Source organism: Mustela lutreola, chromosome 15 (assembly GCF_030435805.1).
Source record: "Mustela lutreola isolate mMusLut2 chromosome 15, mMusLut2.pri, whole genome shotgun sequence".
In the NCBI taxonomy this organism is placed as follows: domain Eukaryota; kingdom Metazoa; phylum Chordata; class Mammalia; order Carnivora; family Mustelidae; genus Mustela; species Mustela lutreola.
Genome location: NC_081304.1, coordinates 21,615,053 through 21,639,275, shown reverse-complemented (window position 1 = coordinate 21,639,275; position 24,223 = coordinate 21,615,053). Strand labels below are relative to the sequence as shown.

The window sequence follows — 24,223 nt, the reverse complement described above, 5'->3', positions numbered from 1 at the left end:
CCTGGGTCTCTAACCGCCCCTCCCCTCTTCTCTCTCTAGCCATCGAGACCCAGAGCAGCAGTTCGGAAGAGATAGTGCCCAGCCCTCCCTCGCCGCCCCCTCTCCCCCGCATCTACAAGCCTTGCTTTGTCTGCCAGGACAAATCCTCAGGCTACCACTATGGGGTCAGCGCCTGTGAGGGCTGCAAGGTGAGTTGACAGGGTCACTGGGAAGGACAGGCCTGATGAGATAAATGGGATGTCCCCACTGCCTCGTCCTGCAGCACGCCCTTTGCTGGGGGGATGTCTCCGAAACTGCTGCTCTGGCTTCCTTCCCTGCAGACGGTGGCAGAGCCGCGGAGGAGAGGAAGCCTGCATTAGATGACCAGGGACCCCCAAACCAGAGGTCCCCTTCCTGCTGGAGCCCCTCTCCCCAACTCCATCCTCCGGCGGGCAGGGCAGGCACCCGCCCTGCTCCTGCTTGCTACCCGGGTTGTCATAGTGAGCTGGCTGCCAACTGGCTCTTGGCTAGGGACCCAGGAGGCCTGCCCCCGATGGCCCTGCCTGAGCCTCACCATGGCTGCCTGGCAGAGGTGGTTAGGAGCAGGCGCCCTGATTGGCCTCTCCTTCAGGTGCCCGGGCTGTGGGATCCCCAGTGTCTGACGGGGTTTCCCCGGGCCCGAGTTAGACTCCAGGGAACGGACATGGCTGCCACCTTCCCAGCAGCTGTGGGCCTGGCTTCTTCCCTTCTCCCCAATGCCCGAGCCTCTGTTGTCGGTGTCTGCCCTGGGGATTGGGGCGCAGAAGCTGCTCAGCTTCGGGGCTCGGCTTTAACGGGCTGCCCCTCAGCGGGGAGTGGCTCTCCCCAGGTGTGGGGTGGAGACCAAGGCCAAGCACAAAGCTTTGGACTCTTTGGGTCTACCTGTCCTATCTGGTTGTTCCCAGTTTGTCTCTGGTCGGCCTGTGTGTAGACCCTGACCAGCCCAGATCAGCCTGTTACAGTGCCCGTCTGCTGGGTTGGTGAACGTGTGTCCTGCTGCCTTACTCCAGATCACGTGTGCCTCTCCACCTCTCTGGCTGGCCTGTGTATGGCCTTCTGTGGCCTCTTCCTCCTGTGCTCTGAGCCCGGGGATGTGGGTTCCAGAGCCCTGCCTCTCTCCCATCGAGTCCCATCTGCCCCTCTCCCTGATTCACTAGCAGCCCTGAGGTCCTTTGCCCCCGGAGGGAGGAAGCCAGAATGGTGGCAATAATAGGTTGTGGGAAGACGGCTGTCCGCCTGCCGTGTTGAGGCCGGCACTGGCATTTTCGGAGGGGGCTGTCCTTGTAGGTGGACTGTTTTCTTCACCTTGTCAGGCCTGCCCAAGTGGGTGAAGGCCAAAGGCTTGAGACAGCAGCGGGCCTGGCCCCCTGCCTCCAAGGCTGAGGCTCCAGGCCAGCCCTGCTCCCGTGGTGTGGCTGGGACACAACCACGGGTGTGGCTGACCCGGCTCCTTTTCCTCTGCACCCAGGGCTTCTTCCGCCGCAGCATCCAGAAGAACATGGTGTACACGTGTCACCGGGACAAGAACTGCATCATCAACAAGGTGACCCGGAACCGCTGCCAGTATTGCCGACTGCAGAAGTGCTTTGAAGTGGGCATGTCCAAGGAGTGTGAGTGCCCCGGGCTGGGGGGCTGCCGGGTGCAAGGCAGCGCCTGATGCGCTCCTCAGAGGCAGGGGATGTAGGGACGTGGGGTTGGGCTCGTGGGGATGGGGGTGCCATGGAGCCCGCTGCGTGGTATGCAGGCTTATGGTTAAGGATGGTTTGTGTGTAGCTGCGAGGACCTGTCTGTCCATGTGTGTAGCCAACTATACATCCGTGTGTTGGCATGCTGTTGGCTGTGTGTGCTTGCACACGTGTGTGCATGTGGTGTCCGCTTCCAGGCCCTGCTTGGCTTTGGGGTGGGACTCAGGGCATACCTGAGGGCCCCTGGATCATGCGTCTTGAGGGAGGCTTGCACTGGGGGGTGCTAGGTGCTGTGTGTGTGTGTGTGTGTGTGTGTGTGTGTGTGTGTGGCGGTGGGTGCTGCTGGCACAGGAATCTGAAAGCCATTGTCTGGTGAAGCCAGGGATCTAGAGTTGGAAGAGAGAATTGGGACTTCTTAGATCCCAGAGGAACTGGGGGTTTCCAGTTTGGGCTCAGCTGAGGCCCGATGGAGGGAGGGAGGGAGGGCCGGACAGGGAGACCCTCTTGTGTTGAATCATGGGTGTTGCCGTGGTGACCGGTGATTGATGATGTCAGAGATAAATGACGCTGACAGACGCCTCCTTGTCTGCGTGGCCGTTGCCATGGAGCCTGAGCCTTGGGGGATGGGGTGGGGGAGGGGGGCTGCAGGACCCCCTAGCCCTTTGTGGGGAGGGCAGTGGAAGAGGGGGGTGGGGAGGGGATGTGGGGAGACATGAGGAGTCCCAGACGGGAGCAGAGGGGCCCTGCAGCAGCCTGCTGCCTCCTGCCACGAGAGGCGAAGGACGCGGGGTCTGGCGCCCAGGAAGTGCTGTTGAGTGGGTGTCAACTTGGGACCCTTCCCTTCAGGGCCCAGTGCCACCTCCTCCCCGTTGCTTCTGCCGCCTTCCAGTCCCCGAGCTTTTTAGCGCAGAGGGACCAGGGTGGGGACCTGGTTCCCTCCCACCACCGACTCCCCCGTTCCCTCCCTCCATCTCCTCTCCGGCTGCTCTGTGCCCGGGAGCTGAGCAGCTGCCATTTCAATAGAATTAAAGCTTCCGAATGATAAACGTCTTGTCACAGCTGCAATTTTCTCTTCCCAAATTATCCCCCCCACTCTCCCTCTCCCTCTCCCCCCTCTCCCTTGCACTTTATTGAATTTGCAGAATCGACATGAGTGATCTCCAAATTATGCCGGCTCCCCCCACCCCCACCCGCTGCCCCCTCCCCAGGCCCCCCACCCCCACCCTGTCTTCCTCCAGCATCAGCAGCCACCACCACTGGCCCTGTGAGTGATTGTGTGTCTGGGATAATCGGCTGGTAACGACCCCATCGCTTCTTTAAAGCCGAGTGGTGTGTGCCGCTCTGTGCCCCTGGTGATTCGTCAGCTCCCCCAGCTAATGGGCCGAGAGATTCTCCCGCCTGGCCCCCTACTTTCAGGCTGGGGAGCTGCTCTAAGCCAGCCCCAGGGACCCCCAGAGAGACAGCTGCAGAGGGAGTCGGGGTAGGGGGCAGGGGAGGCAGAGCACAGAGGTAGGCCCCCCTGCACACTTGCTCTCAGCCATGGACATCCGTGCTCCTGGAGTGTGGGCTTGTGTAGATGTGTGGGGTTCAGCTGACTGTGGGCCGGCCAAGGGGTGTGTGTGTGTGTGTGTGTGTGTGTGTGTGCGCGCGCGTGCGCGCGCGTGAGCATGCATGCGTGCAGTTGTGACGTGCTGGGGCCAGATTCAGCATTGGGGTTGCTGGGCATGGAGGGTTAGGCCGTGCGCAGACACCTTACCTGCCCGTGCCCTCCTGTGTGTGCACTCACACGTGTACTCCCGCGTGTGCATTCCTGCGCGCGTGCGCGAGGCCCGGCCAGGTGACGTCCTTGGCAGCCGCAGCGGCCCGTCTGCGGGAGGAGCTCGGGTGGGGGTGGGCCGCCGCACCTGCTGTAACCCTGGCCTCTGCCCTCCACAGCTGTGAGGAACGACAGAAACAAGAAGAAGAAGGAGGCGCCCAAGCCCGAGTGCTCCGAGAGCTACACGCTGACGCCTGAGGTCGGGGAGCTCATCGAGAAGGTGCGCAAAGCGCACCAGGAAACCTTCCCTGCCCTCTGCCAGCTGGGCAAATACACTACGGTATGGTTCCCCCCAGCCTGGTGGGGCGGGGAGGGGGGTGCACCCAGTTACACCGGGCCCATCTCCCCCGCCTCACCCCTGCCCGGGCTTCTGGGTCCTTTCTCTGCTTCTCCCTCCTCCTTCTGCTTCCTGATGAGGGAGCTCTCAGGAAGCGAAGAGGGTGGAGGGCGGGCCTGTGGGGGCGGCAGAGCCAGGCCGAGAAGGGGCACATGAGGAGAAGGCCCTCACTCTGCCCCGTCCTCCCAGAACAACAGCTCAGAGCAACGTGTCTCTCTGGACATTGACCTCTGGGACAAGTTCAGTGAACTCTCCACCAAGTGCATCATTAAGACTGTGGAGTTCGCCAAGCAACTGCCCGGCTTCACCACCCTCACCATTGCTGACCAGATCACCCTCCTCAAGGCTGCCTGCCTGGACATCCTGGTGAGGGTCTGCACCCCGCCCCCCCGGCCACTGCCCCCGAGTCCTTGGAGGAGTTCCTGGCATTCAGATAGCCTCCCTCCCCAAACACACATCTGGAATCCATCTGTCCGAGTGCCCACCACCCCAATGTCCACCCTTCCTTTCCCCCACGTGACCGCCTATTCCCTCAGCCCCTCCGCATCTGGATGTACACTGCTTCACCCGTTCACCCCCACACACATCCATCCACGCTCACCCCATCCTTCCATTCAGCCTTTTGCCCTGCTGCCCATCTGCCCGCCTCTTCCGTCTAATAAAGATTCACCTAGGACCCTGTGTGGCCGGGCCTTGAGCTAAGTGTCAGGAAACGGAGGTGAACACAGCGCCGGCCCCTCTCTCGAGAAGCTTCTGTGGGTGGAGGCAGCAAATACGTAAACAGAGGTTACCAAACCGTGCTGAGTGCTGGCCGGAGATGGGGGCGGGCTGTCCCTTCCTTGTGTGAGAGAGAGCCACAGCTGCGGGGCCCCAGCCAGGCATCCCAGAGGAGGGGGCACCCTGGGTTGTATAGAAGGGGGATGTGAGACGGCCCTAACAGGAACAGGGTATGACAGGCCGGAGGGCGTGAGAGCAGCTGGATTCCGGGGACTGCAGGGCATTTGGTGGGGCCGAGGGTGACCAGGCCAAAGGCTGGGTGTGCTTGGTGGGAACTGCCAAAATCAAGGCTGGAAGGACGTTCCTTGACTTCCCTGGTGGGCTCAGCCCACCTGTCCCCTCTTGGCCACTTCCAGGGCAGGGAACCTGCAAGGTGACAAGGCTGCAGCTTCCTGGTAGGGGTGGGACGGGAGGAGCAGGGTGTGGCATTTCTGGGGAACCCGCTATTCCCATGTTCTAGATGCAGGAGTTTCAGACCTGAATCAGGGTTTGAAATGGTTGAAGCTGGTACACATTTCATGGAGTTCTGCTGTGTACCCAGGCCTGGACTGGAGACCCAAATCTGCTATGGTCCTTGCCTTCTGAAAATTCTAGTTTCCCTCTAGGTGATCTAGATCTGTGTGCATGGGACAGTAGCTGCTTGCTGTGTGTGGCTCTTTGAGTTTAACTTAAGAGTAAATTTAGTTCAGTTCCTCAGCTGCACTAACCACATTTCCAGGGCCCAATGGCTCTGCTGGCCGATGGCTGCTGTTTGAGTGCTGTGTAGACATAGACTGTTTCCATTATTGCAGAAGGTTCTATGGGACAGCACTGGTCTGGCCGCCTGCCTGGTGATCCCATGGGGCCGCTGGTACTGGAAGTGCTGGGGAGGTGGGGCGAGTCCCTGAACCCGTGCACCCTCTGCACCCAGATCCTGCGGATCTGCACGCGGTACACGCCCGAGCAGGACACCATGACCTTTTCCGATGGGCTGACCTTGAACCGGACCCAGATGCACAATGCCGGCTTCGGCCCCCTCACGGACCTGGTCTTCGCCTTCGCCAACCAGCTGCTGCCCCTGGAGATGGATGATGCTGAGACTGGGCTTCTCAGTGCCATCTGTCTCATCTGTGGAGGTGGGCAGGGGGGGTGGGGCTGGGGGGCTAGGCCCGGGGGTTGGGGTGGCCCCCGAAGTCTCTGCCAGGGAGAAGCCCAGGGTCAGATCAGAAGGGGACCTTGGCCTCGATCAGGCCCCTCTCAAAGGGATGAACAGAGAATGCAGAGGGGGGCAGGGCCTGGTCGGCTGCCACACAGCAAGGGAGTAGAGGCAGACGCCTGATGTCTGCTTCCCTGTTGGTGGGCTGTGCCCCTTCTGGGGGGCTTAAGAGTGCGGGCTTGAGGGTCAGGCCACCCAGGTTCAAATCCTGGCCAGCTTGTGACCTCGAGCAGGTTGCCGAACTTCACGGAGTCCCTATTTCTTTAAAATGGGGCAGTAAGGGTCTCCACCTCATAAAGTTGATGGGGGGACCAAGAGGGCAATAAGTGAGGCACAGTTTGCCTATAGCAAGGCCCGGTCATTGTTGGCTGCTCTGATTATTTGATTGTTAAGAGCTTTGATATACTGAGCTGGTATCCTTAACGGGAGTGAGACCTCCCTGGGCATCCTCCGTTTGCCTGAGGACAGCACCGCCTGTGTTCAGAGGTCTCGCCCCTATGAATTGGGCTGCCAGAGAGGACTGCGGATGACCCTTACCCCAGTTCCTCTCTGCTCCCATTTAAGGGCCTCTTAGGGCCTTTCTCACAGCACACAGACCCCAACCACTGCACTGGATGGGGGGAGGTCCCAGCCTCAGAGATCCTCAGCCCTTGGCCGGGCCCAGCGCGCACCCTAGTGGCCTAGGCTGGGAGTGCAGCCGTGTGCCTTGCTTGCCGGGGCTGCTGCTCAAGGGGCACCTGCTTCCTGCTTCCTCAGACCGGCAGGACCTGGAGCAGCCAGACAGGGTGGACATGCTTCAGGAGCCGCTGCTGGAGGCGCTGAAGGTCTATGTGCGGAAACGGAGGCCCAGCCGCCCCCACATGTTCCCCAAGATGCTGATGAAGATCACAGACCTGCGAAGCATCAGTGCTAAGGGTGAGGCTTGTGCCCTTTGTGTATGCCAGAGCCGGACCGAACACCTGGCCCCGGACCCCCTGCCCGTGCCCAGAGTCAGGCCACCCATGTGGGAGCCAACAGCCCATGTCTTTGTGCCCAAGGTGATGCCCCTTCCCCGGGGCCCGGTGACCTCCTCCTGCCTGGGAGCTCTGAGGGGGGCACTGTCACCTTTGCCTGGTAGTTGAGGGCTTGGCTCTGCAGCATGTGTTGAGCAGGTCCCTTCACAACTCAGCGTCAGTTTCCCACCTGAGGGATGGGGATCGTGATGGTGTTTACACAGTTGTGTTGGAGGTGTCAGTAGGAGAACCCATAACACAGAGTATGCAGGAAGGGCCCTGGGTTAACCCTTGGCAGTCTGACCCCAGAGCCTGGATTTGGAACCACGGCTGCCCCCTAGACCCAGGGACCCGAGAGAGCCGGCTTATGTCGGAGAACCGAGCCCTGAGTTCAGTCCATAGCGGATGCTGATAGGAGTCGGACCAGCCTTTCCAGCCCCACACCCTCCTTCCTGGAGCTTCGTGAGGCTGGGGGCCCACGGGCTGACCTCTGCTCCTCCTTCCTGCCAGGGGCTGAGCGGGTGATCACCCTGAAGATGGAGATCCCGGGCTCCATGCCACCTCTCATCCAGGAAATGCTGGAGAACTCGGAGGGCCTGGACACTCTGAGCGGACAGCCAGGGGGTGGGGGGCGGGATGGGGGTGGCCTGGCCCCCCCACCCGGCAGCTGTAGCCCCAGCCTCAGTCCCAGCTCGAACAGAAGCAGCCCGGCCACCCACTCCCCGTGACTGCCCGTGCCCCGTGGACACAGCCCTCACCCCGCGCCCTGGCTTTTCTTTGCCTTTCTACCAACCATGCGACCCCCACCAGCCCTGCCCCCCCACCTGTCCTCTCTTTCCTCGGGGACAGGAGGGAGGAGGCGGTGACTCTTCAGAGGGAGGCCCGGGCATTGGACTGCCTGCTCCTGCCTCCTGGGCTGACGTCAGGGGCAAGGTCGTGAACTGAGTGAGGACCCCTGGTCCTGGGCCTCAGGATGGAGCCTGGGGGCCTCGTGTTCATCAAGACAGCCCTCTGCCCCCCTCGCCACATCTTCATCACCAGCAAATGCCAGGACCTGGCTTCCCCATACTCAGAACCCGCAAGCCATTGCCCCCCCGGTCGGGAAGCCCCCCCTGCCTCGGTTGGTGACAGAGGGGGCGGGCCAGGGGTGGGGGGTTTCCCCTGTACATACCCTGCCATACCAACCCCCAGGTATTAATTCTCGCTGGTTTTGTTTTTATTTTAATTTTTTTTTTTTGTTTTGATTTTTTTAATAAGAATTTTCATTTTAAGCACATTTATACTGAAGGAATCTGTGCTGTGTATTGGGGGGAGCTGGATCCAGAGCTGGAGGTGGGTGGGTCTTGGGGGAGGGGAGCGGCTCAGAAGGGGCTCCCACTCTCTCTCCACGTCCCTGCACCCCCTGGCCCTCCTCCCCAGCCTTTTTCTCCTCAGTTTTCTCTTTAAAACTGTGAAGTACTAACTTTCTGAGGTCTGCCCTCCCCTTCTCCCTCTGCCTAACCACTGGGCGTGGACAGTTTCAGGCCGCCCCCAGAAGGAGGGGGCCCACCATGAGAGACAGGGCAGGGGGCAGAGGAAGGGGGCTCTCAGAACATACTTGTGTGCTTGTGTGTGTTTCTCAGTCCTGTGGCCTTGGCAGAGCTGCCTCTCCATCGGGGCTAACACCATCCAAGCCCTCCAGCCCCCACTGTGAAGGGGCTGGCCAGGGAGTTCAAGCTGCCCCTGTCCCCCAGCCTCACAGCCACCAGCACTGCCCACAAGGTCCCCAGACACACAAACACACAGACACACACACACACACACAGTGGACCGATGGGCCAACAGACACACTTGGCCTGAGTTCCTCCGTTTCCCTGGCCTGCCCCTCCCACTGCTCCCCACCCCATCCCCGTGCCCCCTCCTTGCCCCGCAGGACGGGCCTACAGGGGGTTCCCTCCCCTCACCCCCTGCACCCCCAGGCTGAGGGAGCTGGTTCTGCCCTGCCCTCCTTGCCCCGGGGTTGGGGTCTCATCCCCTCAGAGCCCGCTGGTGCACCTGTTACTGTTGGACTTTCCACTGAGATCTACTGGATAAAGAATAAAGTTCTATTTATTCTACACATGTCTCAGAGTCTCACTGCCTTGCTGCCTTCTCCCGCTGAGTGGGCAGGTATCTGGGGTTGGGGGGTCAGGTATGAGCCCCGGGGGCCAAGCTGCCTTTGGGACCTGCCTTGCTGTGCTGGGGTCTTCGGTGGAACAAAATAGGCCTGTTTTTGGGAAGCCCTCTGTCAAGGGGTCTATATAGCCCGTGTCAGAAAGCTCCAGTCTGGAGGTGGGAAGGGGAGAGGAGAAACTGTTCCCACCCTCAGGAATCCCCATTCTGAGGGAGAAAGCCAGCCCCAGTTCTCTGGGAAGCTTGGTCCGAGGGAGGAAGCCAGTGTCTGCCTTCAGAGAGTCCTGAGCCCTTGGAAGCCAGAGATTAGTCTGGGGGTCACTAAGTGGCAGAGTTCTATTCTGGACTTGCCCTTCAGGAGAGGCAGTTGGCATGGGTACCCGGATCGATAGCCCTTGGCAAACTAACAAGAACATGGGATTGGCCTTCAGCTTAGAAGGCCAGCCCATCCCTGTGCCTTCAAGGACAGTCCTGCCCTCCCCGGCCCACCCCCGAGGTCACTCTGTAGGCAGGAGGCACAGAAGACAAGTTGCAAGGGAATTTGAGAGGCTGAGAGGATCAAGTGTGGCAGGCCTGTAGTGGCATCAAAATCCACCCTTCCCACTACACATCAAGGCCCAGAGAGGGTAGTGCCCTTGCCCAGGGTCACAGAGAGAATTAGTCGCAGATGGCGGCCCAGTACTCAGGGCTTCCACCTCTCAGCAAGAGGTCTTTCCTGGAACCCTGATGCCCCCAAAGAAGCATCAAGCACTGAGGTCTAAGGACTCCAGGGAGGTGGCAGTGGAGGCTGTGTCTGGGGTGGGTTGGCAGGGCTCCTGGGCAAGGAAGAGAGATTTTCTTTCTGGGCAGGAAGAGCTCCTTCCTCAGGGGTCTACCTGCCATTTCTATTTCAGCCACCAGGTGGCGGCAGCGCTTCACTTATTTCGCCACCTGGCTGACCTGAGTGCGCGTAGGGACAGGAGTTCTCTTCCTCCAGCAAATTTTTTCTAACATTTTGTTTATGTATCTGACCGGAATTTAACATAACATACCTACCCACGTGCTTTACAAAAATCGCTATGCTATCACACTGTAGTCTAAAGGAGAAACGGAGGGAAAGGACTGAATTTCAGCGTGTTAATGCACACAGCTGCGTGGCAGTAAGGACAGGGTCCCATGATTATTTCTACTTTTTAATTAATGCATTGGTATTTAAAATAAGTGAGAAGGAGGGCACCTGGGTGGCTCAGTGGGTTAAAGCCTCTGCCTTCAGCTCAGGTCAGGATCCCAGTGTACTGGGATCGAGCCCGAAGTCGGGCTCTCTGCTCAGCAGGGAGCCTGCTTCCTCCTCTCTCTACCTGCCTCTCTGCCTACTTGTGATCTCTCTCTCTGTCAAATAAATAAAATTAAATAAAACAAGTGATAAGGTTGGAAGCCATTCTGTACAAGAAACCCAGGAAACGTAAGGAATCTGGGTGAATGTTGAAATAAAAGCTGACAATGCCACCTGACCCCCCACCCCGCAAAATCCCCAAACAAAACCCTAATATTTTACATGTAGAACAGAATCAGGTTTTATGCTCAGGTAATTATGGAGAGGGTTTTCCCTTTGTGACTGTCCAGTTGAACATTCTAAAGTCATGTGTGACGATTCTTTTTTTTTTTTTTTTTTTTAGCTCTGCACCTACTGTGCAGCTTGAACTCTCCCAAATTCGGCCCGTGCTCCTCTGACTGAGCCACGGGCGCCCCCACGCGTGATAATTCTGTATTGCAGGAGGGCATCTTGGCATTTCTAGTGTCAGCCTACCAAATGCCGAGAAGGCCACCCTCACTGTGGCGACTAGAGCAGTGGTTCATTATTTAAAGAGTGCCCCCCACCCCGGGGTAGTAGCTTTGACCCTGGGGCTTGAGGTTGCTCTCGGTGGCTCACAGCTCATCGCCGCTGAGCAATTTCTCGACCATGGTGTGACGTGCTTTGCACTGGGTCTGGCGCCCCTCCTCCACAGAAGAGACTGACCCAAGGATGGTGACTGGGGTACAACCTGGGGAAAGCAGTGACTAAGTTTTGAGCCTATGAGAGCACTGGTCATTTAACCAGGCCTGGGGCAAGTTTCAGAAGGCTTCCTGGAAAAGGTGCTCCCTACCAGCCTTCTGAGAGTGTAAGGGGAAGAGTTAGCCAGAGGGGATAAAGCTTCATGCGATCAGAAACTGTCAGCTAGGGCACCTTGGGTGACTCAGATGGTTAAGTGTCTGCCTCTGGCTTAGGTCATGATCCCAGGGTCCTGGGATCGAGCACTGCATCCGGCTCCTTGCTCAGCGGGAAGCCTGCTTCTCCCTCTCCCTCTGCTGCTCCCCCTGCTTGTGCTCTCTCGCTCTCTCTGCCAAATAAATACATAAAATATTTCTTTTTTTTTAAAGATTTTATGTGTTTATTTGAGAGAGAATGAGGGTCAGAGAGAGAAGCAGACTCCCCACCAAGCAGGGAGCCCAATGCGGGGCTCGATCCCTCGACTCCAGGATCATGGCTAGAGTCGAAGGCAGTAGCTTAACCAACTGAGCCACCCATGCTCCTGTAAACAAAGCCTTAAAAAGAGAGAGAGAGAGAGAGAAGAGAAAAGAAAGAAAGAATGAAAGAGGAAAAAAGAAAAGAAACCAGCATCACCAGCTCTCTCTCTGCTTTAACTATTTTGGTTGGAATGCTAGAAGAAGTTAAGTTGAAGAGGCTGGGGTGGGCTCAGTCCAGGGCTGGTTCAGGAGCTGGACTTGACCCTGTGGGCGATGGGAGTGAAGGATTTCAAGCCAGCGAGTGAGCTATTCGGATTGGAATTGCAGGAAACAGGGCAGAAGCTGTGGGAGCACTCCAGGCCACCGATGTCAGGGCTGACTCTGGGCAGCCTCTGAAGGGGTGAGAGTGGGTAAAGGGAGGAAATGCTTAGGTAGCAAAATGGGAGGACCAGGTGATTGACAGGACATTGGAGGTGGGCAGGAGACAGGCTCTTGCTGTAGTGGGTGGAGATGGTCAGGGTGGATGGAGACAGCAGCACTGAGAGGGAGAACTAAGGCAGTTGGGGTTACATTTGAGGTGTTGGTGACCCCCTCTGATCCCTTACTTCACTCTAGCCACCTGGGCCTCCTTACTAGCCTCTAACACCCCCAGTGTATTCCTGCCTCAGGGCCTTTGCACTTGCCATTCCCTCCACCCAGCATGCTCTTCCTGGAGCCAGCTTCATGGCTAGCTCTTTGCTGCACTCTGGTCCATGTCACTCCCCAGCAATAGTAACTCTCTCATCTTACTCTGAGTGATACCTGGCATATATTCTATTGCCTGCCTTCCCACCAGAATGGAAGCTTTGTGAAAGCAGGTTTTATTCACCCAACATCTGGATCTGCTCTGTTCAATATAGCAGTCACTAGCCACATGTGGTGACCGAGTCTTAAAAATATGGCTGGCCCAGGGGCACCTGGGTGGCTCAGTAGGCTGGGCATCAGCCTTCTGCTCTGGTCGTGATCCCAAGCTCCTGGGATCGAGTCCCGCAGCTGGCTCCTGAGCAGGGAGCCTGCTTCTCCCTCTCCTCCCCACTCATGCTCTTTCTGTCTCAATCTCTCAAATAGATAGATAAAATCTTTTAAAGAAATGTGGTTGGTCCATATTGAGATGTGCTCTGAGCATAAAATACACACTAGATTTCAAAGGCTTAGTACAAAGAAAGAATAAATAGCTCTTTAATTTTTTTATATTGACGATGTGTTGAAATAACATTTTGGACACAATGGGTTAAAGAAAATATGTCATTAAAATTAATTTCATCTGTTTCCTTTTACTTTTTTTAAGTAGCTGATGGAAAATTTTAAATTACACATGTGGCTCACATCCTATGTCTACGGAACAGTGCTGATCTTGAACATTGTATGGCATAGTGTATGTGCTCAACAAATATTTCTTGAATGAGTACACCTGGAAAACAGCTGGAAGTCCACATCTGAGTTTTTTCGTGGCCCAGGTTTTGCACACATACCTGGCCATCATCAGAGAAATGCTGTTGCACACCACGGGCACAGGTAAGCCCTGGGGCCTCGGGGACAACTTCAGCTCCTCATGAACACAGATTTACTTAGCATCTCCTCTGGGCTGATGGGGGGGCAGTGATGCCATCCAGCAGGCGTGCTCTGCCTGGGGAAGTAGGGGTGCCATAGGCATCTAGATGCACCTTGGGGGCAGGCACTGTGAGGGAAGGGACCTGTTTGTTCCCAAATGAGACCAAAAGGTAGGTATTAGCTAGGGTGGAAGCCAGGTTGCACCAGGCCAAGAAACAGCATGATCAAACTTCTGGAAGGAGATGGGTCACTGTGCCTGGCAAGAAGAGAAGACGCAGTACGGTTTGGAGCACAGATACCGTGGGAAGCCCGCAAACTGGGGCTGGGGCAGAACAGGACAGGGTGAGACTCCAGAAGCCTCTTTCCAGTGCTGGCCTTACCCTGATGACAGGGAGTCCCTGAGGGCGTGAGCAGGTGGACTAGGAGATCAGGCAGGGTAGGGTAGGTGGGGGTGGCCTGCTCAAGGAGGGTTGGATAAAGACCAGGGCAGGGTCAGATGGGGGCCCCTGAAGGTCACTTAGGTCCTGGGTGATCTTAGGGAGAGCAACCCCACTGCAGGGGCAAGGGAGGAAGACAGATGGGAGTGGAGAAGAAACAGGAGGGGGACAAGAGGCAGCCACTAGGTAACTCTTGTATCTCCCCAGGAGGGAAGATGGTGGTGGCTGCAGGGAAATGCGGGGGCGGAGCACGTTTGGGGGCAGATTTCTTTCCATGAAGGAAGGAACTTGGGCATGTTTATGGACTTGGGGAATAGCAGCAGGGGTAGGGAGGGAAGCTAAGACAGAGCCCTGCCCTCCAACCCTACTGTCCACCCCCACTCTACTTGTAACAAAGGGAGGCCTTGGCCACAGTGCCCAGGCCACCCCCGGAGGGTGTGGGTGGTACCCACCAGCCCAGCCGCAGGGAGGCCTGCCCAGGGTGAAGGGGCACCTCTCTTCTCCCTGTGTGGGCTCCATCAAGAGGGGAGAACTTCCTGCAATGCCCCCGAAGGTAAGGAGGGAGCCACGGTGGCTGTCGCTGGCACCTGATCAGCTCTCTCTCTCTCTCTCTCTCTCACATGCAGTCAGTCACCCAGGGCACACAGATGCCTGTACATACACGGAACCCACATGGGCACACACACGCGCACACAGCGAGCCCACACAGGACGCACCCGTGCCCACACACGCGTACACACACAGCTCACACAGGATAAACGCACGCGCGCACACGCAGCTCACACTGGACAGAGGTGTACATGTGCGCACGCACAGAGAGAGCCCACACAGGGGCCACACCCAAGTGTGAACGCCGAGAGGCCCGCGGGAAGCTGGTGTCACCACGACTTTTTCTGGGCACCACGCGAACCTCCACTTCCCTCTCTACTATGTCCTCTGGGGCGCTTTCTTTCGGTCCGGGGCCTCCGTTCCTGCCCCGGGCCCCCGCGCCACCGACAGCCCCCGGGGAAGGGCCCGGGCAGCGCCCCGGGCCGCCTGCCTCTAGATGGCCAGGTCCTGGCGGACAGTGGCCAGAGACGCCTTGCTGCGGCCGCTGCCGCCCTCGCTGTCGCCGGCGGGGCCCGGGTGCGCGTAGGCGGGCGGGCCGCTGGGGTCGTCGGGGCGCGGGCGGCGGGAGGGCGGGATCGGGGGCAGCGGCGGCGGCGGCGGCTGCGGCGGCGGCGGCGGCGGCGGGAGCAGCTGCTGCACCTCCTCGTGCGCTCGGTGGCGGCGGCCATCGCGCTCGGCCCCCTGGCGACAGCGCCCGGCGCGCGGGCGGCCCTTCCAGAGCAGGTGGCCCAGCTCGGCCACGCTGAGCAGCGCCGAGAGCAGCCCCACGGCGAAGTAGAAGAGCACGAAGACGGTCTTCTCGGTGGGCCGGCTCACGAAGCAGTCCACGGTGTGCGGGCACGGCGGGCCGGCGCACGCGAAGTGCGGGGCCACGCGGAAGCCGTAGAGCAGCGCCTGGCCCGCCAGGAAGGCCAGCTCGGCCAGCAGGCGCAGCGCCACGCTCAGCAGGTAGCAGCGGCGGCGCGGCGGGGGCCGGGGCCCGGGCCCCGCGTCCGCGCCGCCCGCCTCCTTGCCGGCCCGGTGCACCGAGTAGATGACGAAGAGCACGGGCGGCGCCGAGAGCAGCAGGATGTGGAAGAGCCAGAAGCGGTAGTGGGAGACGGGGAAGGCGCGGTCGTAGCACGTCTGGCGGCAGCCCGGCTGCAGCGTGTTGCACACGAACTCCTCCTGCTCGTCCTCGAACACGGCGCCGCCCACCGTGGCCAGCACCAGGATGCGGAAGATCAGCATGACCACCAGCCACAGGCGGCCCACGAGCGGCGACTGCAGCTGCACGGCGTCCAGCAGCGAGCCCAGGAACGCCCACTCCCCCATGGCGCTGCGGACGGACGCGGGGGCGGCCGTCAGCGGAGGGTCGGCCTCCCCGCAGCCAGCCGGTGCGGAGAGATCCGCGAGCCCTCCTCTAACCTGGGGGCTCCGGGAGGCCTGGGTTTAGCTGGGATTTTGTGGGAACTAGGGAGTCAGCAGGGGCTGGGCAGGAGAGGTCAGGAGATTCTCCACTGTAGGTGCCCTTTCCCTTGGGACCAGCAGGTACCGGGGAGAAGCCCCTCCCTGGCGCTCTAGCCAGACACCCAGGGGCCTGCTTGGTTGGACCGTATGTTCCTCCAGAGTCCAGATCTGTAGAGAGTGAACTTGGACTTCAGGAAGGGCAGCCACGCACTGCATTGTAGAAGTAGAAACCCAGGCGTGACCTTATGGGGTCCAGGATGCATTCCGTGGGCAACCGTGGGGCCTCCAGCCCAGGACTCCAGACCCGAGTTGGTGCCCCTGGGAGAGGCAGGAGCCAGCCGATCCAGAGGGACCGCACCTGCTTCCTCTGCTCACCATTTCTCTTGCCCTGCTTATTGCAGTGAACTCCTCTCAGGATTGTGGGGTGGACACAAAAGTAGTCCCACTTCCTTAACTCTATCCTTTGTTCTAGGGGTCCCCAGCCATCCCACCGCAGAGTGGCAGGAATAGGGGCCCAGCCCTCTCCATCTCCTCCCTGGTGTCCCTCAACTTCCAGCCTCCCACATCTCCTGAGAACCTCCCCCAACACACACACACACCCACACAGGTCCCACAGCCCCCCAGATCCTCACCTGACCCCACTCACCCTGGAGCTGGAGCTGAGGTATTAGAGCTGAGGGAGGGATCCTGGGGGATGGCTGGGACTTGTTCCTCCCAGGCCCTCTTTCATTTTCCCTTTTGGATTTGGCCAGGATGGATGACAGGACAGAGTGGCTGAGAGGGGCTTGCTCTCCCCCTTCTCTTAAAGGGACAGGGTGGCCCTGCTGCCTGGCTCCACCCTTGGGAACAGACACAGGGCCATGCCCCTTGCTGGGCTTTGCCAGCCCTCCCTTTCTCCCTAACCCACTCCTACCCCCATCCCACTGCTGTGTGACCTGGGAATGGGGGAGGGGGTTAACCAGAACCAACTGCTTTTGGGGGTGTGCTTTATGGAAGCCCATGGAACAGACTCCCTCAAATTGGAAGGCCTAGATGCACTATCAACAGACTGGCTCCTTGGAAGATGGAGAGAAGTTTGGTGTTGAGTTGGGGGCAGCAGCTCTGTCACTGCTGGCTTTGGACAAGTCACTGAGCTCTTCTGGGCCAGTCTCCTGGCTTGTCAGCTGAAGACGCTGGGTCATGTGACCCCAAAGTTTCCTTCTAGCTCTATGTCTTAAAGCTAAGGTCCTAGTCATATTACGGAGAACAAAGAAAACCTGTGCCTGGAAAAAAGTGCCATATGGAAACCATTAAGGCATCAAGAGTGATCAGCATTGGTGGTTAAATAAAAGCTCTTGCTTTTTTTCTGCTTTTCTATAATTTCCAGATTTATTACAATAAGCGTGTTATTTTATAATGGGAAAAATAAATAGACTTCTCCTAGAAGGCTCTGAATCACATCCTGTGACTGTAGGTGGCAGGAGAAGCTGTCCCTTAGAAAAGTTAGGATGACTCATGGTGGACCTGAGTGGCCAAGGGGGAGGACACCTCCAGGCTGAGACACTTTTTTCGTTCCTTGTAGGCCTTTCTAGGAATCTGCCCAACGCACACACCATTCCCCTCCCCCTGGGCACCTCGTCTTGACCAGGCACTACACTGAGCCCATCACACAGATTAGTTCATTTAGTCCTCTTGACTACCCTGATGGGAGGGAAGCTGAGACCGGGAGGGTCTCAGCCACTTGCACAGTCACACAGCACATAAGTAGCTGGTCCCTGTCCCATGCTGGGCTTGACTGTTTGGGAGCCCGTGCGCTTGAGCCCATCATGGAACTGCTTTCCCTCTGGCCTGCTTGGTTTCCCAGGGCTTTTGTTGGGCCTAAGTGGACCATGCCTGCCCGATTCTGAGTGGGGAAGCCAAGACTCTCCTCCTCCACATTTCTTCTTCCCTTCAGCCACGGGAGCCTGTATAGTTTTCCATGTGTTGACAGGGACCCCCTGGCCTGATTTCAGGAAGGGGTGGGCAATGTGCCCTTCACTCACACTGGCCCAGGGGCTCAGCCCAGCCTGGAAAACCCCTAGGCTAATGATGGATGTGCTGGGGAACCCTGCCCACCGTCATGCAGAGTTCCTCTGGGAGTGGGCCTGGGTGGGGAGACACTGCCTTGGACAAAGTCCAAAGGAAAGTACATGCTAGGGCCCCACATTTCAAAAACAGGATGTGGGGTGGGAGGCATGGCTGACTTTCCCAACCCTGACCTCTGCCTGTTCCTGACAAAGCTGTTCCCCGACCCCCAACCCCCAGCCCCAGTCATGGGGGCTCAGAGACACACCTCATCTTTCCTGACTGTCCAGGAATGGTCCCTGCCCTGTCCTCATGACCCCTGCTGGGTCAGGCCACTGGCCCAGCCTGGAAAAACCCCAGAAGACCGTCTGCCTTTCGGGAGTGGAAAATGGCAGAGGTGGTGGGCTTGGGTGGGGTAGGCGCGTGGTCACCCTGCGCTGTCCCCAGCCCCTGATGCTACAGGGCCAGACACGGGAGACTCTGCAATCTCTGGGGCCCAACCTCCTTCTCAGATAGCCTTGTCCAGCCAGAGAGGAGGTGTCACTGATGCTGTCCAGGGCTGGTGACACATGGCCCCATTCTTGGCCGTACTCAAGATCGGGAGCCGGGCTAAGAGGCCCAACCTGCACGGGGTCCCACTCAATCCCTGTCCCAGGCACCTCGCCCTAGCCTGTGGGGCTGTGGAGCCAGTTCCCATTCTGTCACACATGGACACACGTGCTGCCACAGCACAGTCGTACCCAGTAAGTGACATCATCAAGACACAATTGTATTTCCTCCTCCCTGTTGTGCCTCTGACAGTTTTTAGTCTTCACAGAAGTGTTGCCTTTTAGTGAGGCCTTCCCTAGCAGCCCTCGCTGGAATTAACCCCTTCCTTCCTGTCCCCTTTCTCAGCTTTATTTCCTTCGCACTGGTCACTACCTAACATACTTGGTATCTTTTTTTTTTTTTTTTGATTTGTTTATCCTGTGTGGCACCCAGCTCCTCCATTAGTATGTCAGCTCCATGAGGGCAGGGCTCTGGTGTTCTGTTCTCTGCCCTGTGTCAGCACCTATGACAGTTCCTGGCAGATGCTCAGTAAATATTTGCCAGGGGGATGAACAAAGGTGGGGGGTGGGAGGATTGCAAAGGGTGCAGGTCATCTACACCCCAAGACCATGATCACGTTGGTGGGTCTCAAGCCTCAGTTGCTCACTCTGCTCTCCTCTAAGGCTTGCGATCACTGAAATGGCCGATTTGGTCCAAGATCAGTAATCAGAATGTCCAGTCCTGAGTAGAAATGAAAATGCCACAACGGGTTAATGGCAAAATTCCTCCCTCACTTTCCTTCCCCCTCGCCATGGGTGGGAAAGGTACCGGCCTCAGAGGGTGGGTGCGTTCCTTTCTGATTACTCGGTGGCACCTCCCTACCACCCCCCACCCCTTCCGTGGCATAGTGTCTGACCCTTCAAACCCTTTCCCGGCCCGAAAACCCTCCGGATAAGGGACCTTCTGTTCACAGGTGGTCTCCGCTCCTCTCTCTTCTCCCCCCGCCTTCAGTCTGTGGCTCCCAATACCTGTACCCTACGGCTCTGCGTTTTTTTGTTTTGTTTTTTAAAAGATTTTATTTCTTTATTTAACAGAGAGAGAGAGAGAGAGAGATCACAAGTAGGCAGAGCAGCAGACAGAGAGGAAGGGAAGCAGGCTCCCTGCTGAGCAGAGAGCACGATGTGGGGCTCATCCCAGGACCCCCGAGACCATGACCTGAGCGGAAGGCAGAGGCTTAACCCACTGAGCCACCCAGGCGCCCCAGGCTCTGCGGTTTTATCACCCATGAGGACCTGCCAATCCGCTACCTCCTCCCTTGGCTCTGTAACTAAGATTAGGTTCGGCTGTAACAGCAAAACGCAAAAACAGTTGGCTTAAACAAGGGAGAAGCTTGTTTCCCTCTCATTTAATAGGAGGAGGCTGGTGGGCTGTCCAGTGGTATCGGACAGCGCTGTGCTCCAAAGTCCTTAGGGGTGCAGGCTCCTCCCAACCCCTCCCACGTTGTGGCCCACGTTCTCCACCGTCGTGTCAGCCGCGCTCCAGGCCGCGCACGAAGCGATTAAGGTGGGAGAAGTAAGTGCTAAAAGGTCTCTCTTGGAAAGTCCTTGAAGCTGCCACGTGACCGATGCTCACATACCATTGGCCAGGATGCCCTTCCGCAAGGAAAGCTGGGAAATGTAGTCTTTTTAAAAAAAGACCCCCTTCCCCCTTTGGCTTTGCAAACAAGAAAGGGGGAATTTCAGCTTCACTATCACAGAACTGCTTCTGTTATTTGAGGTGGAGATTCAGAGATAGGGATTCAAAGAAACTCAGTTTCCCCAAGTCTGCTTCGGCCCCCTGAATAGTTCTATTCTGGTTCTCCGGGGTTTGGATGATGCCCACCCACATTGTTAGGAGATCTGTACTCAATCAACTGATTCAAATAATAATTTCTTTTGGAGACGACACCCTAAGAGACACACACAGCTATCTGGACATCCCTTAACCCAGTCAAGTTGACACATACAATTAACCATCATCCTCCTCATATTTGCAATGGTGCCTCACATGACTGAAAGACACATGAGACTGATTCCTGGAGTGGTTCAACTTCAGCATCATATTAGAACTGGAACCCACATATTACTTTTATAACCTGGAAAAAATTATGGTTATTTTCATTTGGAAAGTAGACATGTAACATTTACTATTTTTATAAACTATAGGAAGATGCAAAAAAGAAAAAAATAAATCACCCATATCTCATTCTCCAAAGAAAAACATGACATTTTGCTGCAACTTGCCGTTGGCCTTTCAATGCACATAGCGTTGGACTCTAACTTCAGGTTGCATTAGAATTAAATGGAGTCAGTCCGTCCGTCCTTCCTTCCTTCCTTCTTTCCTCTCTACTGGCAGCATGGAGCCCAGCATGGGGTTTGAACTCAACAACTCTGAGATCAAGACCTGAGCTGAGGGACGCCTGGGTGGCTCAGTTGGTTGGACAACTGCCTTCGGCTCAGGTCATGATCCCGAAGTCCCCGGATCGAGTCCCGCATCGGTCTCCCAGCTCCATGGGGAGTCTGCTTCTCTCTCTGACCTTCTCCTCACTCATGTTCTCTCTCACTGTCTCTCTCTCAAATAAATAAATAAAATCTTTAAAAAAAAAAAACAAAAAAAACAAAAACAAAAACAAAAAAAAACCTGAGCTGAGATCAGGAGTCAGACTTAACCAACTGAGCCACCCAGGTGCTCCTTAGTGGAGCCCTCTTAAAACAGGTGATTTTAGGGCACCTGGGTGACTCAGTTGTTAATCATCTGCCTTCTGCCAGGGTCATGATCCCTGGGATCCTGGGGTAGAGACCTGCATTGGGCTCCCTGCTTGGCGGGAAGCCTGCTTCTCCTTCTCCCACTCCCCCTGCTTGTGTTTCCTCTCTCGATCTCTCTCTCTCTGTCAAATAAATAAATAAAATCTTTAAAAACAAACAAACAACAACAACAACAAGAACAAATTAAGTTACCCAGTTACCCATTTCTGGAGTGGGCCCGATAATTGGAATTTCTAACAAGCTCTCAGGTCATGCTAATACTGCTGCTCTAGGGACCATACATAGAGAAGCACTGGTATGTAGTTTACACCTTCGCTTTTCCAAGTTGGGTCTCCAAACAGCAGCAGTGACATCACTTGGGAAATTGTTAAAAATGCCACTTTAGACTCCACTCCAGACCTACTGAATCAGAATCTGCAGTTCAACAAGATTCTCAACGGATTTTTTTTTTTTTTAAGATTTTATTTATCTGACAGAGAGAGACACAGTGAAAGAGGGAACACAAACAGGGGAACTGGGAGAGGGAGAAGCAGGCTTCCTGCCGAGCTGGGAGCCCAATGTGGGGCTCAATCCTAGGACCCTGGGATCAGGACCTGAGCTGAAGGCAGACACTTAATGACTGAGCCACCCAGGCACCACACCTCACCTCAATGGATTTTTAAGTACAAGTCTGAAAAGTACCGGTTTATATTTGAACCTTACACTGTCTAAAAGTTAGCATTTTAAAATTCATTATTTTTTAAAGATTTTATTTGAGAGAGTGAGCAAGGTAGAGAGCACAAGCAGAGGGAGGAACAGAGGGAGAGGGAGAAGCAGACTCCCCACTAGCAGGGAGCCCCACTGCTGGGCTGGTTTCCATGACCCTGGGATCATGACCTGAGCCCAAGGCAGCTGCTTAACGGACTGAGCCACCCAGATGCCCCTAAAGGTTACCTTTTTTTTTTTTTTTTAAAGATTTTTTATTTATTTGTTGAGAGATGAGAGAGAGAGAGATGACAAGTAGGCAGAGAGAGAGGGTGAAGTAGGCTCCCTGCTGAGCAGAGAACCTGATTCGGGGATCGATCCTAGGATCCTGAGATCAGGACCCTGAGATCACAACCCTAGCTGAAGGCAAAACTTAACCCATTGAGCCACCCAGTCGCCCCTACAGGTTACCTTTTTATTGGAGTGTTTCTCACAGTAAAATGCATCATTTTATAATATAATCCAATGAGTTTTGATACATTATACAGGATAGTTTTTGTATCTTTTTCTCCCTGCTACCCAACATGACTTTCCTGTTGTTAAATGTTCTGGGAAAATAAGACTTTTGATGACTGTAATACATGGTAAGAGTGTACCAGTTTAACCAGTTCTTCCACTGTAGGACACTTATTCCGTTCCCAATTTTTCACCAGTGTATATAATGCTACAATGAATGCTTTTGGACACAAGCTTTTTGTTTTTTGGACTTCAGAATAGTTTTCCAAAAGTGAAATTATTGAGGAAGGGGACACTGGGCAGGTCAGAACAGATATCCATCACTCTATAAGCCAAAGTTAATGAATTAAAAAATTTTTTGTCGGGTGCCTTGGTGGCTCCGTGAGTTAAGCCTCTGCCTTCAGCTCAGGTCATGATCTCAGGGTCCTTGGGTGGAGCCCCACATCGGGCTCTCTGCTCAGCAGGGGGCCTGCTTCTCCCCCCTCTCTGCCTGCCTCTCTTCCTACTTGTGATCTCTGTCAAATAAATAAAATTAAAAATATTTTTTGTCTTTGGGTTTTAGGACAAAATGGCCAGAAACCACTTAAAAAATTCCCTTGCAGCAGAAACAGTGGAATGCAATATGTTTTAAAAGGCTTAGTAAGGGATGCCTGGGTGGCTCAGTTGGTTAAGCAGCTGCCTTCAGCTCAGGTCATGATCCCAGCGTCCTGGGATCGAGTCCCACATCGGGCTCCTTGCTCAGTGGGGAGCCTGCTTCTCCCTCTGCCTCTGCCTGCCATTCTGTCTGCCTGTGCTCGCTTTCTCCCCCTGTCTCTCTCTGATAAATAAAATCTTTAAAAAAAAAAAAAGCTTAGTAAGCTTATTGTATTATTTATCCATGAATGCAAGCTTTGAACACCTTTTCTCAACAACTGTTCTTTTGTAATTCTAACTGATGTAATATCTATTTATCTGAGCAGTGTTTCATGTGTAGGAAATAGCTATTCTATAAAGGATCTAAATGTACATAACCAGGTTGATTAGCACTAGAATTTTATCTTCTAGAATGTCAGTTGGCTTAAGGAATGAAGTCAAGAGATGTATTCATTTGGAGTCTTAGCAAGTGCTTTACTGATCAGGAGCAAAATTCTACTTTTTTCTTTTAAGATTTTATTTATTTATTTATTTATTTGACCAAGAGAGTTCGAGAGAGCATAAGCAGGCGGAGCAGCAGAGGGAGAGTGAGAAGCAGGCTCCCCACTAAGCAGGGAGCCCTACTCAGGGCTCAATCCCAGGACCCTGGGATCAAGACCTGAGTCAAAGGCAGTCCTTTAACCAATGGAGCCACCCAGATGCCCCAAACTTCTACTTTTAAAAGGTGAATGTCTTGGACTTTTCTTTCTAAGGAGTGTTTATATGCTTTCCTTCTGTCAACAAATGCATACTTAACAGACAGGGACTTCACCTGATTCGTAACCTGCTTTCTTCACTCAGTAAGGGTATCTTTTCATGTTAATCAGTAATCTACATGATCTTCTTAAGGAGTACCTGATAGTCCTCATTGTACCATAATTTGTTTAAACTAATTGTTTTATCTGACGTCTCTTGTTTTTGGACATTTAGATCACTTTCAATTTTACTAGACTTCAGCGAGCATCTTTGTATGTGGCTTTTCTTGAGATAATTATAGATGTACATGTAATTTTTAAAAAGATTTTATTTGAGAGAGACAGAGAGAGCGAAAGAGAGCATGAACTGGGGGAGAGACAGGTGGAGAGGGAGAGGCAGACTCCATGTGCCCCTCTCCCCCCTAATGGTAACATTTTGCAAAATTATGTGACTAGTATATTGAGATTTCCTGTATTTCTGAGCATTTACAATACTTGCAAATGTCCCAAATATCTTCTTAAAAAAGTTTTTATAGGGAGGAGAGAATCTTTTTTTTTAATATTTTATTTATTTATTTGACAGACAGATCACAAGTAGGCAGAGAGGCAGGCAGAGAGAGAGAGAGAGAGAGAGAGAGAGGGAAGCAGGCTTCCTGCGGAGCAGGGAGCCCGATGCGGGGCTCGATCCCAGGACCCCGAGATCATGACCCGAGCCGAAGGCAGCGGCGTAACCCACTGAGC

At 55.4% G+C, this 24,223-nt stretch overlaps 2 protein-coding genes across 8 annotated transcripts in view; one reads left to right on the top strand and one right to left on the bottom strand.

The window, feature by feature from the left end:
- The window catches only part of RARA (retinoic acid receptor alpha), a 44,341-nt gene extending 35,425 nt beyond the window's left edge, over positions 1-8,916 (top strand). For all 7 annotated transcript variants that reach the window (XM_059149564.1, XM_059149563.1, XM_059149565.1 and 4 more), the window contains 7 exons: positions 40-188; positions 1,487-1,628; positions 3,639-3,799; positions 4,046-4,222; positions 5,544-5,748; positions 6,585-6,743; positions 7,331-8,916. In XM_059149564.1, the coding sequence (XP_059005547.1) occupies positions 40-188; positions 1,487-1,628; positions 3,639-3,799; positions 4,046-4,222; positions 5,544-5,748; positions 6,585-6,743; positions 7,331-7,548 (1,211 nt within the window). In that variant the 3' untranslated portion in view covers positions 7,549-8,916. The remainder of the gene's footprint in view (positions 1-39; positions 189-1,486; positions 1,629-3,638; positions 3,800-4,045; positions 4,223-5,543; positions 5,749-6,584; positions 6,744-7,330) is intronic.
- A 3,832-nt stretch (positions 8,917-12,748) lies between these two features.
- On the bottom strand, positions 12,749-16,299 carry GJD3 (gap junction protein delta 3). Its single transcript, XM_059149516.1, has 2 exons — positions 16,187-16,299; positions 12,749-15,409 (listed from the first exon to the last, which is right to left on the bottom strand). Exon 2 carries the CDS (start codon positions 15,403-15,405, stop codon positions 14,524-14,526), a length of 882 nt encoding a protein of 293 aa, XP_059005499.1. The 5' UTR covers positions 15,406-15,409; positions 16,187-16,299; the 3' UTR covers positions 12,749-14,523.
- Between the last annotated feature and the right edge of the window lie 7,924 nt (positions 16,300-24,223).